The 18,452-nt window shown below is 33.3% G+C and overlaps 1 protein-coding gene across 1 annotated transcript; it reads left to right on the plus strand.

Moving 5' to 3' along the window:
- The first annotated feature begins 979 nt into the window (after nucleotides 1–979).
- On the plus strand, nucleotides 980–5,201 carry LOC130950247 (protein FAR1-RELATED SEQUENCE 5-like). The gene is made up of 7 exons (XM_057878767.1): nucleotides 980–1,118; nucleotides 1,600–1,628; nucleotides 1,804–1,860; nucleotides 1,996–2,153; nucleotides 2,231–4,256; nucleotides 4,873–5,055; nucleotides 5,136–5,201. Exons 1-7 carry the CDS (start codon nucleotides 980–982, stop codon nucleotides 5,199–5,201), a joined length of 2,658 nt encoding a protein of 885 aa, XP_057734750.1.
- The last annotated feature ends 13,251 nt before the right edge of the window (nucleotides 5,202–18,452 follow it).

The following is an 18,452-nucleotide window of genomic DNA, read 5'->3' on the forward strand; positions in this document are numbered from 1 at the left end:
AATTTTTTTGTTCAAATTAGACTGATTAGATAATTGATTAATTTAGAATAATTCAATTGGATCAAGTTACTAAAATAATTGACTTTCACAATTACTACCTCAAAAATGACGGATATTATGGTAGAGAGTGAAGTTTTTTTTTTTAATAAAGAAAAAGCTCACAAAAAAATTACCATGTGCACATATTTAAAATTTAGTAAAAACTTTCACTCTCCATTCAATTCTACTCTACATCAAAGAAACTCCTCTCAAGAATATTATATGAAATCATAAAGCCCAGTGTATGTGTACATAATTTAATTTCTTTTCCCTTCTTTTTTACATTGTTGGTTACAAAAATTCACGTACATAGTGGCTCATCCCAAAAAAGCGAAAAGAAAAAAAATGGGAAGGCAACAAGACATAACTAACTGAAGTAGAAACCAACCTAACACTGAAGCAGCACGAAGACTTGTCTGGTCCTATTAGAATCAGAGAAATATGGCACCAATCAAAGGAATAAAATGTTTCAAACTTTCAAGTTTCATATATACAATTCAGGTAAGGTGAAGTCTAGGGTGTAGAAGGAAAATATTTTCTATACATGTATGTTGTTGCTGTCACCTTAAGATTTTGACAAATGTCTAAATAAAAGTTGGTTGAAGACAAATATTGCAGAAGCAGCTGACATAAAGAACATTTTCTCTGCTACTGGCACGTGATCACCTATGCTAAATTATGTTAATTAGTTTAGTTTAGCGTGAGTAATTAATTTAGAAGATATTGGGCTAGGAGTGTTTGGGCTTTTTAATTGTCAGTGTGATTGTTTTTTGCCATAGTGGGATTTGGTTTTCTGTTGTCTGAACTTGTTTGTTGGCTTGGATCCTAACCCAAAAAAAAATAAAACACGGTAACATTGGTTAAAAAAAATAACAGCTTGACATTATGGAATAAGGAAATGTTATGTGGGTTTGGTTTAGGATTTTGTTGCAGGTTTTGAATGTTGGTGCAAGTGGTTTCACCATCCGCCCAGATCGGAGTGAAATTGGGGGATTTCGGCGTTGTCATTGCAGAGGGTTGGGAGAGGGAGACCGGTTTTTTCAGCTGTTGTCCATCTCGTATGCGGCGAAGGAATGGAGGTATGTGTTTGTTGTGAACTCTATTTATTCTTTGTGTGCATTGATTTCCATTATGTATCGGTGGAAGAAGAAATATTTTGAAGTTATAAAATTTTGAAAAAGTTAAAAGGTTTAACTTAAAGGATGCATACTATTAATTTGGGTTGTGTCTTTGTTTTTTAATTTATTTTGAAAATGACGAAAGAGAGGGTTTGTCATTCCCCTCTTTCTCTAGTATTAAAGCATGTGTTATTTGTGGGTGTATATTGCAAAATTTATTTTATTTATACATTCCAAAATAATGGGTTGCCATGTCTGAAGATTTACACATAATAACATTATATATTTAAATGTATCCACATATTATTTAGTTGTGTCATATATTTAAATAATTAAAGCACTTATGTTTCTAACCTGGACATAACGATTAGACTTTGGAAGGTTAATTGATTTTTTATTTGGAATGTGTAAAGTATGAATGATTAGATTAAATATTCATTAGGAAACTCCTTTATTGTTAATGTATGTGAGGTTTGTATGTGTATCTTGCATAATTGGTTGTGTCATAATATATATAATATTTAAATAATTAAACTATTTATATTTTTAATCTAGACAAAATAATTAGACTATCAAAACATGATTTCTTTTTTATCTGGAGCTTTTAAAATATGAATGATTAAATTAAAATGATGTGTGGTTGAAGGGGTTGGATAATGTTCTGTTGAGTAATGGGTGGTTTGCTAATAAATGTTGTGGCATGGTTAGTTGAATTTTTCTATTTGTGAAGTAGCATGTTTGTGTGGTTTCCACTTAAGAATAATTTTAGCATGAGTGTATAGCAGATTCCCAAGACTTTGCAATTGGTTTTTATGTTCTTGCAATTGATTTTAATCAGATGGAATTCACAAAAGGAAATAAGGGTTGCGACACGATGGAAGGAAGCCAAAGGGATGAGGGGTGTAGGCCTGATGAGGAATTGGATAATGCATGCGGCGGTGACAACATGAATGGAGTATCGGATGAGTATCCATCCGATTATGCTGATGTATTCGGGTTGTCAGAACATGATATAATGAGAAAGGTCTTTCGAAGTGAGGAAAGAGCATATAATTTTACAGTAAATTTGGCAGATGTCATGGATTCGGCGTGCGCAAGGGTGATTATGGAAAGGATGAAGAAGGAAATTTGATAAGGAGAAGGTTTTTTTGTAATAGGGCCGGACTGAGAGATGAGAAACACTTGAACAGGTTGGATAGAAAAAGGGGACACCGTCCTGAAACAAGGACTAATTGCTTGGCGAAGCTGTCGATTTATCTGGATAGGGAAAACTCAACATGGAAGGTTCGCAAAGTAATCTTGGATCACAATCATGAACTGACACCTCGAGGGATGGTGCACATGATTCCAAAATTCCGTCGTATATCGGATGCTGCAAAGGCAAACATAGATGGCATGCGTGGGTATGGTGTTTCAACATCAAAGATTTTGGGTTACATGGCTGGGGTTGCCGGAGGGTACTCTTTGTTGGGCTTTACAAAAAAGGATGCATACAACTACATTGATCACATGAGGCGGGCCAAGGTCGTTAATGGTGACTCGAATGCCGCTATTGTATATCTAGAGGGAAAGGCAGCGGCGGATCCAATGTCAATGGCTAGGTATAATGTTACAAATGATGGAATGTTGGCGAACATGTTCTGGGCTGATGGACCTTGCAGAGTAGACTATCAGTATTTTGGGGATGTGGTCGCCTTTGACTCAACATACAAGAAGAATAAGTACCAGCGCCCGTTAGTGATATTCTCTGGGTCAAACAATCATAAGCAAACCACGATATTTGGATTTGGATTGGTGCTAGACGAAACAATAGAAAGTTATACGTGGATGTTGGAGAATTTGTTGGAGGTGATGTGTAATAAGCAGCCTTCTGTTGTTGTAACTGATGGCGATGATGCGATGATTGCGGCAGTCAAAAAAGTGTTTCCAGAAGCTACTCATCGGTTGTGTGCATGGCACTTACAGAAGAATGTAACCTTGAATGGAGGCGAGCAGATGTTTCGTGAGATATTCTGTAAATGGCTTTATACTGACATGGAGGTAGATGACTTCGAGCTTGAATGGGAAGAAGCTTCTGAGGAATTTGGTCTACACGAAAAATGTTGGGCAAACCAAATGTACGAGAAAAGGCACATGTGGTGTAATGCGTACCTTCGTGGCAAGTTTTGTGCTGGATATCGCACAACATCTAGGTGTGAGGGAATAAATTCTCACATAAAGGGATTTTTGAACTCAAGACATAGTATTTTGGAATTGGTGCAAAATTTGGAGTTAGTAGTCCGAGAATACCGCAACAACGAGCTGGTTGCGCAATTCAATTCAATATATAGCACCCCTGTTCTAACAACGTGCCTGGATCCTATTGAGAGGTGCGCTGCAGATGTTTACACGAGAGCTATTTTTATACTAGTTAAGAAAGAGATTGACGGTGTTGGAGCGGTTAATTTTGTGAGTAAAAGGAGGGTCTCCACAACAATTGTATACACAATGGAAGAGTATGGTCATCCCGGCCACAACATTGTTACCTTATTTGATAGGACCATGACCAGAATGGAATGTCGGTGCCGATTCTGGGAGAAGGAGGGCTTTCCATGCAGGCACATGTTCTTTGTCATGAAGCACGAGCATTTAAAGGATATTCCAAATCGTTTAATTCTGAAGCGGTGGAGGAGGGACGCCAAGGCAATTGAAGAGTATGGCGATAAGTCCGACGACATGTTGAGCGAGAGAAGTTTTCTATTGCGGCATGGGGCACTCCATGCGGCATCACAGTGGATGTTATACCTTGGTTCAAAGAATCGAACTGTATTTAAGACTGCAATGGAGGGAATTCGCAGAATTTGTACTGACATCCATGCAATTCTTGGTCAACCGAATGAGGGAAGAAAAGCAAATGCGAACGAGGACATTCGGGATCCTGTTGTTGTTAGAACTAAAGGTGCTCCACGGTCCAAAGGCAAAAAGGGAAAGAAGAGGAGATGTACGTTCTGCAAAAGGACTGGCCACACAAAGCGGACATGTGTTGATAGGGTACGAAACCGATCCAAATGGGGTTTGCAAGAGGATGAAGAATCTGTCGAAATACCAGGGGCCAATGAGGTTCGTGCTTTATTAAGTACAATCTGGTTTTTTTTTTTTTTTGCAGAATTTCATGTAATTTTAGAAAAAATGCAGGTTTGAATATATTTTTCAATATGGAATTTCAATATTGCATCTTGGCCCTTCGTTTTCTTAATTCCTTGTTGCAGCATAATTTTTTAATTAGGCCTTCTAGTGACATAATTGAATGTTTGGATGAAACATGTCTCACAGTTTCTGTATGGGGTTGTGGGGAATGTGGACATAATTTGATATAAAATCTGGCATGTATTTTTTTTCTATATAATCCCATGAATGCTAATTTAAAATTGTAGGTTTAGGGTATATTTATTAATATGGAATCTCAATAGTGCACCCTTAGCATTTCATTTGATTGATTTCTTGTTAAAGGAACCTTCGAGCGACCTGATTTAATGTATGGATGAAACATATATCATACTTTTTGTATGGGATTGTGGGGAATGTCTCCCTCAACTACTTATGCTGGGAGAATTAGCATTACTTTTGCCTGCTAAGTGAATGAAATTATGAGATAATGTTTTGGGGTGTGAAGTTGTTTTATAGCCAGCATATCTGAATTAACCGTGGTGAATGATCATTTGGGTTGACGTTGCAGAACTTTATGGGGCTACATGAAACAAGTCTGCCTCCGAGGTCAGAATCGGTGTATTCACGAGATGGAAAAAATGTTTTGGCAGAATTAAAATCCGTGGGAACTCAGGAGAGGATCGTCGGAACTGCACAAAGTGAGATTCTAGCATCTGTTGCAGATGCAGGCAGTTGCGACTATCACCAACAGGTACTCCCCTCGATTGCATATAATATTTATCAATTAGATTGGACGTGTTCCATTTATTCATCGGTTGAAGGGATTCGCAGGTACTAGATCTCCTGAAATCGCTGAATGCAACAATAGGCTCAGATGGCATTGAGAAGTCCCAGTGATGCTTCAGTTAGTGATTTTGTTTGTTTTTCTCAGGAGTCGGTGGGTGTTTAAAAGACTCTTTTCAGCTTTCTGTGCAACAATGTTGTTTAGGTGCAGCGCAGTTGAATATGCTAAGTACATAAGTTTTATTATTTGGCTTTTTTTGTAATTACGTTAGACTTTCAATGGCAAAACTTTGCTTACTGAAAGCAGAGATCATTATAGCCTTTACTTTAATTCACCAGCCGATAGATATTGGTTTTTTATTTTTTTTCCCCAAGGGTCAAGTTATGATCTAATGCTATTTTTAATAACAAAGACAAAAACCCACATCCACCGACTGATTATGAAGGTCTTTTAGTTATGTTAACACCTAAAAGTGAGAACTACTAATGTAATTAAATAACCTTTATTAATACAATTTAGTCTTTACAGTACTGGATTAAGTTCTCTGAATTACAATATAATCCAATAATTTCAATTAATCAGTGAAAATTTTTTTTGCCTTTTCATGCTAATGACTACTGCAAATAATTCTAAATCTCTAAATGTGCATTGCAAGAATCTTTTTCCTTTTAAAATTAAGATTCATAGTAACTAATGAATCAAATAATGTTACTTATTCCAATAAAGGTATGCTAGTAATATTAAAACTGTTATACACATTATATTTTGGGTTCTGTCAACAACATGATAAAAACGATTTTTTAATTTTGGACATGTTATATGTGAAGTTTGAATATCTAAAAATTAAAAATCTAATGCTACTTTCAAATAACATAATCACTTCGTTGAAGTTACTTAATCCGCAGGACGTTGTGAAATCTTAACAATTTGAAACAGCAAAGTTACAAGGTTAAACATTGTTGTTCCGTGCCAAAAATAGCCAGTAATTAAATACCCAAAAGAATCTCATACCCATACGCCCATGATCAGGAGAAGCGCACAAATTCCCAAAAGATACACAGCAGAATCCATGATCTTGTGCTGATCAAGACGGATTCCAATAGTAATATATACTAACACAAAGTGTAGCAATTTCTAGTATGATTATATACCCCTAATCTAACCAAAATGCATCATGTGACTTGTCCCAAAAAGAAGTACTCCTACGTAAGCATCATTCGGCATGGAACATGACCGTGCAATCCCTACACATTAGATGGTGATGCTTTGGCTGCTGCTGGTGGCCAGTGAAACAACTTCGGCGACAGATTCCTTCGCCGACTTCGTTCTCGTGGTGCTGGATTTTTGATCATGCTTGTCCCAATAATCAATAGCAAGTTTCACCACTTCGTCCCTCTTTTTGTTGGCTTTTGAGAAGAAAATGTCTAGTGCTAGACTCATTCGGGTAAGGTCAGTGACACCCTAAATTAGTGAGCAAACCATTGGTGACCATATCAAACAACAAAGTATGAAAATTGACTATCAAAGGTGTCATAGTTGCTATTTTCTCCCATGAATGTGTAGTGCTCACCTGAATATCATACGTGCTCCACAGATGGGAAAGTTGCATCCATTGGGCTACAAAGACTCCGCAATCTTTTCTGCATTTTGGTTAAAAGAAGACCCAAAGTAATTTAAAATACAAATTAGTTTGTGTCCATGAAGTATTCTTCGAAGTTGATGAAAGTAAATTATGTTTCAAATAGAACTTACGAGTTGTCCTTTTGTTGTGTGACGAGAGGTTCTCTCAGATTGAACCGCGACACCAGCGGTGGGATACTTGCTTGGTTTTCATAAAACCTCTTGTCCGTCAGCATTGTCTCCAAGAAGAAAGCCTGCATCCACTTCCCAATGTGAGAATACATGACATTGGACGTCACGCCAAGAATAGAATAGTCCATAAGGGATAAAAATTTTGCACCGTACAACGTATGTCATCATCTGAACTCTGTGCGCCCGATCATCTGGGTCCTTCGCAGAGTCCAGGTAGATAAGGTCTCCCGAGTCGAGGTCAACGATCATGAGAAACCAATGCCTATCCTTATTGAGGGGGATGTAAATCTACATGGTAGGAGGAACATTGTAGACCCTTTGTTAGTGAATAATACATATACAAGGGTACAGAACAATATGGAGTTCTCAGTTCGACTAGCCTTTTTTATTTTGTCAGCTTTCTTAATCATGTAACGAGTTCATATGAACTCTAGTGTGTCCTTGCAGTATGTTGTTGGGTTAAGGGCCAGTTGCTGAAGCAATAATTAGACCAAAATGTTATACACCTGATACGATTAACTCCATAAAGAAAGTAATTGCAGTGCATGGAAAATGTTTGTCAGGAATAGCATGCCTTACCGCAAATGTTGTGGGTAGCCACCATGCTGACTCATCACCGCGCTCCACAGTCAGCATTCTCACCAGTAGGTTAAGGATCTACGATTAAAGGGGATGAAAGGGTAAGCCCTAGTTTGAAGATAACAAAATACAAGGAAAATAATGAAAAAGAGAGGACAATGGAAATGCGAATCAAAGGAACTGACGTCGTCCACTAACTCGTGTTGTGGTCTAAGAGTCCAAAGGGCACATCGATCTCCTTGGCAATGCTCCTCTGGGAACAAAATCTCTCTTTGGCGAGGACACGGCGCAGCAAACGTTACACACACCAAAAAAAGGAACATATTAATTCAAATTTGCACAGAAGTTGCGCAATTAGAAGATATAACAAAGCATGTAGTTTCTGCAAGTGCATGTCTAAAAAGGTAAGAAAGATAATACGAAACAACACAATGCCAACATCATGCACAAGCAAGACATAAAACCCTCGGCCCGAGATAATGTTTTGTGGAGGCCCAAGATATTAATTTAAAAAAAAATCAGTAGGCAATGTAAACAGTACCGTTAAACCTTGTTTATTTTTAAGTCTTGGACATGTACGTTGTCACACCTGAAAGAACTCCATAATGGATCATGTAGACCCATGAAGAAAAAAAAACTTCCAAACCATAAAGCTCCCAAAAGGCCTAAATAATTTCGAGCCAAGACAACAAGCCCAAAAGATGGCAATTTTATTGAACAACAAGGACATATGCAGCGCGTAAGAGAAATGATAATTCCATTTGCGGTTCCATGGAACTCACCTCTGATCCAAGTCAACCGCAAATATATGCAGCAACCGCCATTTCGGTAGCCCCAAATCGATTCCCTTGTGGTGGCCGAAACACGACTTGGAAGAACTGTTGCAGTAAAATAAAATAGTTACACAATAACCACATAACCCACTACGAGGATGTGACAACATGCATGTTAACATACTTTACAGGAAGTGTTAATACCTCAGGTAGCTCCCCAGAATCCATATACTTCCAATGAGCAAGTCTAGTTGAGAACGGGGATCCATCCTCAGCAGCACCAGGGCCTTCAACAAAGGGCTTATGCGACCCCTCACCTGAATCATAATCTAACTTCCTCTGTCGTGAAGTAGGTAAAGCAAAATGACATGCATAGATGTTAGGAAGCCTATCGTCACCAGCATTATACATAGAAAAAAAATTGGAGAAACACTACTAAAACCATCAAAGGAGGTTCACCTTCAAAGGTTGTTCCAGCCTAGAACTCCTTCTTCTACCAGCATTTTTTATGCCACTGGTCTTGCCTTTTCTAACCTTGTCAACATGCAATAATGCATGGACGTTCCAGTTAGCCTTAGTGGAGGAGCCCTGCTTTTTCTGCTGTTTCTTTCCAAAATGGTGCACCTGTGGATCCAATGTCTTGCCTCATCATGGAATGACCGAGTTTTCTTCCTCTCAGCATGGGAGGCGCACAACATCTCTAATATTGTTGTATGGCCACCAACAATGGCCATCAGTTTGTTGATTTGTTGTGCTTGGGACTCCAGAATGGACCTGCTCACGTTGGCGTTCTCCACAACCGACTCATCCACCGATGGGAGCTTCCCATTTCCTCCTTGATCACCTTCTTTGTTTGGATCCATGTTTACCAACCTTTAGGCGATGGGTACTGGCGCCAAAGAAAACTACAAGTGAAGGATTGTGGATCAAACACTTGGATATAAAATACCCCCACAAAAATCAAAAGACATCGAAACATGTTTATGTATTGGGTGGGCCCACATGCATTCAGCAAAAGGAATGGGAAGGCAGAAGAAATACCAACCCACATCATAAAGTGACCTCTTATGCTAGTGAGTCGTAAATACAAATTTTATGTTTTGCTATATTCCACAAATCTTACCGGGGAAGCCATCCCTGATGTGAAGAAGCTTCAGAGGCGCGCTTCGATATCTGCACCAATGAAAGGACAGCAACATTGCAGACTTGACCCTACAAAAATGCAGCGCCGATTAGGTAGCCGTTGAAAAAGACCAACAATTTCTATCACAAGTACTACATTTATCATAAGTTAATGCCCAAAATTAATTATTAAACTGTACATGAATAAAAATTGATTCGGAACATAAACGTTACTAAAATAAAATCTGTTAGAAAGACACTGTATCCTCCATCATTTAAATATTAAAGGTGGTCAATGCCTACCTAAAAAAGATACATCATTTTAGATTACTCAATGCATATTAGTGATAATCATTCATCCACCTCATCACATAAATCAATGACAAAATCGTTCATCCACTTCATCACATAAATCGTTCAATTTTTTAAACCCTTATATTAATAAGCCATTTAAATTTAATCTTGTACATGATGCGTATTCTAAAAAAGACTCAAATATAAGTACACTATGGTTATGGGACTACATCATTCACATAAGACACACCAGATTGTAATTTAAATCGAAAACTTCGTTAAAGGCAATGACAAATATAACTACATGCTTTATGAACTATAATCCATACTGGGCATATAAACTGAGATTTCTTTCCAGTGAGTTCTTCTAACTTGTGACTGCCGTAAACTACAAACACCATCCTACATCCCACACACAAAACAAAACACAAAATTCATATACAACGAAGCACCGATACACCACATACCTTCCTAAGCAAACCACGCATTAATCACCTTCACCCTTAATCACCCAACATTTCCTCAATCATTTTGACCTGGTGCCTCAGTTCAGCGTTCTCCTCCTCAAGCATCCGAATTCGCTCAAACATCGACTGTGGCATCTCATCCTTCATCTGGTGTTGCATACGACCGAGGACTCGATAATTATAGTCACAAATGCTCTTTCCACTAGCATCGACCAATTTCTCCAGCATGGCGAAAGAAACTTCTTGCGTAGCCACCTTTTCCTCTTCAGACTCTGGGCCATATGCCACAAGTTGTAATCCTCTTGCATTGCTTGGAAGGAAAACAATGAATCGAAACATCACACACCCTCTGACGACTTGCTGTCTTGAGGCACGAAGATTGGAGCTCCAATTGCAAGAGTCGAACAAGCTCGCATGAGCATTAGTTCAAAGTCCTCCACATACAAAAATCCAGGATCTTGGGTCTCGGAGACCACTTCTCCGCCTACGAAGAAAAAGTTCCACTTGAAATTGTACAACGGCCAAGAAAAACATTATAACTGTTATGTAAAGAAGAAAAAAACTACCTGACGATGCGGATGTGCCATGACTACCACCACCAACGAAAACACTGCTAGGAGAATGGCTCAAGTATTGCACTTTTTGAGAAGAAGGGCTTGCATATACAGAAGCCAGAGGTAGATGTTGGGAACACCCACCACCTCCAAACGCGTTCCCTCCACCTCCATAGAAGCAACCTCCGCGGCGCATATATTCTTCAGCCTCTGCACGAACATGAAACCCCTTGTATTCGTTCTTTTTAAACCCGTTTACTTGTGCGCTGCATTCCTCCCATGGCAGGTAAATTCCTGGAATTCGTCCCTTTTTGACGGCATAAAACCTATACCTTCCATTCTCCATGGAAGTCACTGCAAGTTCCAGAACGGCAACGAAGACTCTTCGAAAATCCAACCAACATGAGAAGCACTCTCCCACTTAGTGAATCTCAATCGATGTGGGTTATTTTATATTTAAAAAATCAAAACCCCACTAAAGACCTATGAGTCTATGACACACATGGACTGATGACTATCCTATTTTTTTATTTTCTATAATACAACTTTATTATTTTCGGATAATACAACTTCATGTAACTATATACATACGATTATACTTTTTACGATACGCTTTTATATATATAAGCCTAATTAAGATCGTATTATATTCCATTTTTTATACAAATAAAAATTTAGATTGTGCATGCATCTCAACATACATATTAATAGGAACTTTTAATTTAAATTTATTAAATATTATGTTAACTAAAATCTGTAATATGTTTGAGATTTACGCTTTTAAATTAGCAATTTAAATATTTTTTTAATTACAAAGTTAAAATTTATATATATATATATATATATATATATATATATGTGTGTGTGTGTGTGTTTTGGCAAAATAATATTCTTCGGTTGTTGAATTCATTTTTATTTTTTTGCTTTTATCTAATTTTATTTAAATACTTTAATATTCCAAAATTATAAAATTATAAAACTGTAAATTTCAAATCTAGGTTATCATTATTTAAATTAACGATTTCATTTGATCTTATTTTTAACTTATCTATATATATAGACAGCGACATATACATACATAAAAAATATACGTATATGAATAAAATATCTATATGTATATCTTAACAACACGTATATAATTTTTTCAACAAATTATGAACTTGAATATAATCGTAGATTAATAAAATAAATAATCCAGATATATATATATATAACTTTTAAATATAATGAAATTTTGAATATTCATACTTGTTGATCAATCGGTCAATTTTAACGCTGCAGCATGCTTACTGTAAACTCAAAAAAAAATATCTGCCATCAAATCATGTCATACCTACTCTTTGTGACCCTTGTGAACTAAACTCTACTGTCCCACCCACATCAACCCTATAATATACATCTGGCATTTTCACAGTAACAATCTCACCCAACCAACATGTGAATCATAAGATTTTCTATTTAAATAAATTAAATAAATCTTTAATTTATTGAAATAAATATTTTTTAAAATTATTACAAAAATAATTTATTTAATCAGAGTAAATGAGATATATATCTTTTTTCAAATTTCATAAACCTTATATTTTTTATCAAATTTTATAAACATTATTTATAGTGTAAATAAAATACATACAAATTTGGTGTAAACGAGATGTGTATTTATAAATATAAAAATATAAGTTGTAAAAATAATAAAAAATATTAATAATTTAAATTAAACAAAACTCTTAAAAGTAGAACATTTCCTATAATAAAAAAGAAGTGCAGTTTTAAATAATAGAGAAGCTAGACAATTTTAAAATAGCACATTATTTAAAAATTAGGACGCCACGTGTCACTTAACATGTAAAAAGGTTATTCATAATCAAAATAGTCCCTGAAAGTTCAGACGTAACTCATTTTCATCCTTAAAATTTTAAAAATGAGCCAAATTAGTCCTTATATGATTTTTTTTATGTTGTCTTCATAATATTAAATCGAAAATTTTTTTGTTAGTACTAATTTGAATATTATTTTTAGACTTTAATAAACAATTTTTTTACATAAAATAATAAAAATAATTAAATTATTATACAGTTATTTCACATATATTTTAAAATTTTACCTTTTCGAATTGTAAATTTTTTATAATAATTTTTTTATTTAAACGAATTTATCAAATTATTGTTAATTATATACTCAAAATTTAATTTTTTAAATCTCACTAACTAATATAGTAGTTATCTTAAAATTTAAATCTTTTAATTTGTTGAAAGATCTTTTTAAAAATTAAAATATTTAAATTAAAAAAAACTACTATATTATTTAGTCAAATTTAAAAATTAAATTTTTGAATATATAATCAACAATAGTTTCATAAATTCATTTAAATAAAAAAATTCCACTATAAAAAAATTACAATTTAAATACATAAAATTTTAAAATATAAATGATAAAATAACTTTATAATAATTTAATTCTTTTAATTATTTTATATAAAGAGAATTTTGTTTATTAAGGTCTAAAAATAATATTCAAATTAGTACTATGAAAAAATATTTTAAATTTAATATTATGAAAAAATTTAAAAATATATATAACGACTAATTTGACTAATTTTTTAAATTTTAAGGATGAAAAGACTTACGTCTGAACTTTTAGGGACTATCTTGATTATGAATAACTTTTTTACATGTCAAGCGGGGGCGGCGTGGATGTTCCCTTCCGCCTTCCCCCTCTCCCCTAGAAACAACACTCCCCGCCATCCAATGAGCGACTTTCCCCGAATCCCATCCCCAACCCTGCTTTCCTTTTTTTTTTCCTTTTTTTAATTTTATATTCTTTTAGTTAGGAGTAATTTGGTAATAAAAATAAAAAATTTCGTAAAAATGACGATTTTAAAACTAAGTTAAACCTTCCAGATCATTTTGTAACAAAAAAAAGTCGACAACGAAATACATTTTCGACTTTTACGTTAAGAACCAAAATTGTATTTAACCCTTTATAATAATAATTATATATATTTTTTATTTTAATCTTCTAAAAAATTTATATTTTTATTAATTATTCTATAGAGTACACAGAGACATACACTAGTATATTACAATAACAGAGATGCATATTTAAACATTATATGTATTATATAAATTATTAAAATAACTCTTTTTCTCTTTATCTCTTTACTTTACTCTGATTACTCTGTTCTCTGTGTTTCTCTACTCTGCTCTGAAACAGTTTAACTTTTCATATTATACCTAACACTAGTCGCAACTCAAGTACTAACTAAGTTGCCCTAGTTCGTTCACTAGTCTCTGTCTGTTTTTCTGTTATTAAAACCTTACAGACTTTTCTTTAATTTTATCTTTTCTTCAACTTTTTATCTTTCTTTTATCTTTGCCTCACTAATATGTTCTTACCACTCCCTAAGTGTTTTATGAAAGTAATTATGAGATTCTGCACTTAAAGTTGTCTTTCTAAAACTTTTACAGAAAACTGCCTTTTTCGCATTATTTTATTATTATTATTAAAATATTATTTTTAATTAAATATTATTATGTAATATTTTATTATTATTTATTATTTTATTATTAAATTTTCGAAAATTACCTTGCCTTTACCTTTTAACCTTTAAAATTAACTTTTTACCCCCGTAACTTTTAATATTTCTACTTTAACCATCCTAACTTTCAAAAATTACCAAATAACCCCCCAAACACCAAATTAATTACTTCCTTGCCCTTTTATGAATCAAAAAGGTGTTCTTCATTGTTCTTCACCACACTCAAAGTGTTCTTCGTGTTCTTCGTAAATTCTTCAAATTCTTTCTCTGTTTTTACCCGTTTTTCAGTCTTTTCAGCAAACGATTTTTACCATAATTCATAACAAATTAGCAGCCACTAAAACCCCATCTTTTCTACATGATTTTAACACAAATTGAACCCCATCTTCAAATTTGTAGGGTGAGTTGTGATTGGTTGGCTTGGAGGTGGGTTAAAATAATATTAAAATATCTCAGGTGTATAACAACTAAAACTAAGTGTATCGGAACACTTGTAAAAATATCTCTAAAAACTATTTTCTGAGCTACTAGCATAAATGACACTAGTAACATATTTAATATGATAATAGAACATGTATAATGAGGCCTTAGCATTGCTAAAGTCATCAGAGAGTGCTGGTGCTAAGCTGCACCAGTAAACCGTAAATCCGGTTAAACCGATTTTCTGTTTTTAACAAAAATAGACCAGGTAACCTTATAATATCATTCAAGCATTTTATAATACTAATATAATGATAATATTATACTATTATCTCTCCTCTCATGAATCGAGTCCGGTTCATCAAACAGAGACTATTTACGAAAGTCAAAATCAAAACTACCAACCGATACGGTTCAAAAACTAGGTTCTTCGCGATCGAGCTTGCCTCAGAGGAGGTTCTAGCTTAAGGATGACATAATGATAATGAGGATTGAGATGCTTGATGATATAACAGAGGTGTTCCCTTTACTGATCTTCCGGAGAAATTCGTACCTTCAGAAAAGATCTCGCATACTCGAAAATCAGGGTTGTTACACTGAATTAATGACTGTGCTGTTTGATTGTGTGGTTGGTTTCTGATTGAGATTTGCTTATGAGAAAGAAAAGACTTTGAATTTCTGAAAATGTTAAATACTGCCTCTTTGAAAAGGTTTTAAACGATTAGCTATTGGATTTTAGAAGTGTTTTTAAGACAATGATAATCACAGAATCTGAAAACAGTTTTCTTATTGAATATCTTCTTATGACAACTTTGAAACTTCGTGGTGAGACCGTGTGGTTAGGTTCTCACCCCCCTACAGCTTTACCTTTTCAAGAACCGGATGAAGAAGCGTTAAGAAGAGTTATACTGCGTTTGGTTGATATGTTGTTGTATTAATTAGATTATTTTATTCCCTCGTCTTTGTTATTACAAATTTGTAAGAGGGATAGGAATTGTATGTTTTATATGTATATTATATTATGAGTTATTATGTAAGGAGTCTTGTATATGAATCTATGCCTGTTTGTATTTTTATTAAGATATAGTGTTATTTCCGGTTTTCAAGGAAATCAGTGATACAGTGTCGAGTCACAGGCTCCTATTTTAGTATTTAGTATGTAAAGTAGTCGTAATACTCCTTGCTATCAGAGTAGCGCAGCTGGAAGCGTGACTTCTAATAGTGAGGGTGTTACATACGTTATATATAAAATACAACAAAAATAATTAAATAAGAATATTAATACTTTATTTTCGGATAAGTTACTTAATTGAATTGTTTGGAATCTAAAATTATCAGAATATAAGTTTTTAACATTGTAGACGTATTTTTAATATTTACATATCTATAGAAATCATTAGACGGTGTAGTGGTTTCAAATTTAAAGTGTAGCAATCGATGTGAGATTGAATGCTAACTAGAAATTGCTAGAGGATGTAGTATTTTTTAAAGAACATGAATTATAAAAAAACTGCGAGAAGTTATCACTATTATGCAATTACATATAAATTGTTATAGGATGTATCGGTTTACTTTCCAACTTGAAACCACTACATCCTATAGCGACTTCTATAGATATGTAAATGTTGCAAATTCGTCTGCAGTATTACAAAATTTTTATTTTAGTAATTTTCAATTTCAACCAATTTAATTAAGTAACTTGCCCTTTAACTTATCATAAAAATAAATTTATTACTACTATTTTTTTATTTAAATAATACATACTTTAAGTTACATATAATATAAATGAAAGTATTAACGTGATTTTATTTCTAAATTCAAAACCCTAAATAATAAAAAGAGGCACCAAATTTACTATTGTACTATAAACCCTAAATAATAAGAAGAGGCACCAAATTCACTATTGTACTATAAACCCTAACTCTTGACATCAAAGCACAATTTTAGTGCTACACTCAACCTCTTAAACCCTTAAACCCTAAAATCTTATCACTCGGCACTACACACTGAAGTCTAAATCTATAAACTTTAAACCGTAAATCTCAAACCCTAAATCTTAAACCGTCATTACTCAACCCCAAACACTAAATCCTAAACTATCAACTCTAAACATTAACGTATAAACCCAATAGCACATGCCTATTAATGTTAAATCTTACGTCCAAAATTTTAAAACCACGCCATTTACCTTTTAACACTAACTACTAAAACCAAAACCCTAAATCCTTCACCCTAAATCCTAGACCTTTATTCCTAGACTTATACTCTAAATCTTAATCTATAACCCTTAACATTACTATAACCTAAATGTTAAATGAATTACTCTTCATCATCAACCTCTAATTAAACTTCCAAAACTCAAGCCTAAAATTTAAACACTAAATCATACGCCATAAATAATAAAATATACAGCATAAAGATTAACTGTTAAATCTTAAACTATAAATAATAAATTTTTAACTCTAAATACTCGATTCATATCATATCCTATTATATACCGTTAATTTTATTTTATTGTCAAATAACTCTAAATTATATACTTTAACCCCTAAATATTAAAATTCAACCACTTAGACCATGCACTCTAAATCATAACATGTATATCCTAACCCTATAAACTGTATAAATCCTCAATTCTATACTCTAAATTCTACATTAAACTATAATTCATAAACCTTATATATTTGACTAATAATAAAAGTAATAGTTGTGGACAATTTACCATAGTTATTATTATTTTTGTTATATTATTCTGGTATTATTATTAACTTCTAACATTATTATGAATTTACTATGTCTATCAATATTATTTTTATTCCTTTTAAAAAGTATCGTTAACTTTTTAATTTTATTAATATTTATTGCTATAAAATAAACAACCATATAGCGTGAATTAATTATTATACCAATTACTGTTATTATTATTATACATTAACACCATATACTAAGAACTACTCATAAATTATCGTCAAATATGTTTTTTTATTTTTTTTTTTGGTTTTAACTTTTCTTTTTTATGTCACTTTTTTTTGTATTCTTTTTTGGACTAAAGTCAAGATCCATTACCTATATGTCTCATAATCCAAAAAAAAAAATTAATACCCAATCAATAATATTTATAAACAAAGCCTCATTCTTGTAAAAAAAATACTAAATGCTCAAATAAACTTAACTGGCCCAATCCATAATTTACAAAATTCTATGAAAAACAAAAACAATCATTTTTAACCAAGGCCCATTCTCATGTCACATTAGTACTAATCAAATCTAATTCAATCAACTTTACAAATTAAGCTGAGCACATGCATAAGGGAACAATATACTGTAGCTTACTGAAATAGTTCAGAAATTGTCTTTGAAATTTTCTCACTCTAGACACTTGTCATTAATATACTTGGACAACACATTAATATATGTGTAGAAAATTTTTTTTGTCTACACCATAGAATTCACCTTCAGGTAAATGAATCATAATTTATAATGCACATCTATATTCAAATTCACGAGTCCCTATTACTATTAGATAGGCAATCATATAAATACCAAATATTAATATGAGTATCCTTGTAAACAAAAAAATACGGATACGAAGAAACATTGATATTCATAAGAAGCTAAGAAAAATATTATGTATGTTTATCTGAATCATATATTTAGTCTAGAGTGGAAGCATGATGTTATTATATATGTTCAATTTTTTTAATAAAAAAAAAACCAAATAAAATTGTCATTCAAAAATATATTATTCCATTTCAAAGATATTTTTTACTAGACTGTCAAAATTAGCACAGTAAAGAGTGATTTC

Source organism: Arachis stenosperma, chromosome 9, assembly GCF_014773155.1.
Source record: "Arachis stenosperma cultivar V10309 chromosome 9, arast.V10309.gnm1.PFL2, whole genome shotgun sequence".
Taxonomy (NCBI): domain Eukaryota; kingdom Viridiplantae; phylum Streptophyta; class Magnoliopsida; order Fabales; family Fabaceae; genus Arachis; species Arachis stenosperma.

Bases quoted from the DNA above. Each gene is read 5' to 3' on its own strand.
- LOC130950247 (XM_057878767.1), top strand. From the start codon at position 980: ATGTTGGTGCAAGTGGTTTCACCATCCGCCCAGATCGGAGTGAAATTG. The intron at 1,629-1,803 runs GTTTGTATGTGT...GTGTGGTTGAAG, and splicing joins TTATTGTTAATGTATGTGAG to GGGTTGGATAATGTTCTGTT. The intron at 2,154-2,230 runs GTTGTCAGAACA...TAAATTTGGCAG, and splicing joins GATTATGCTGATGTATTCGG to ATGTCATGGATTCGGCGTGC.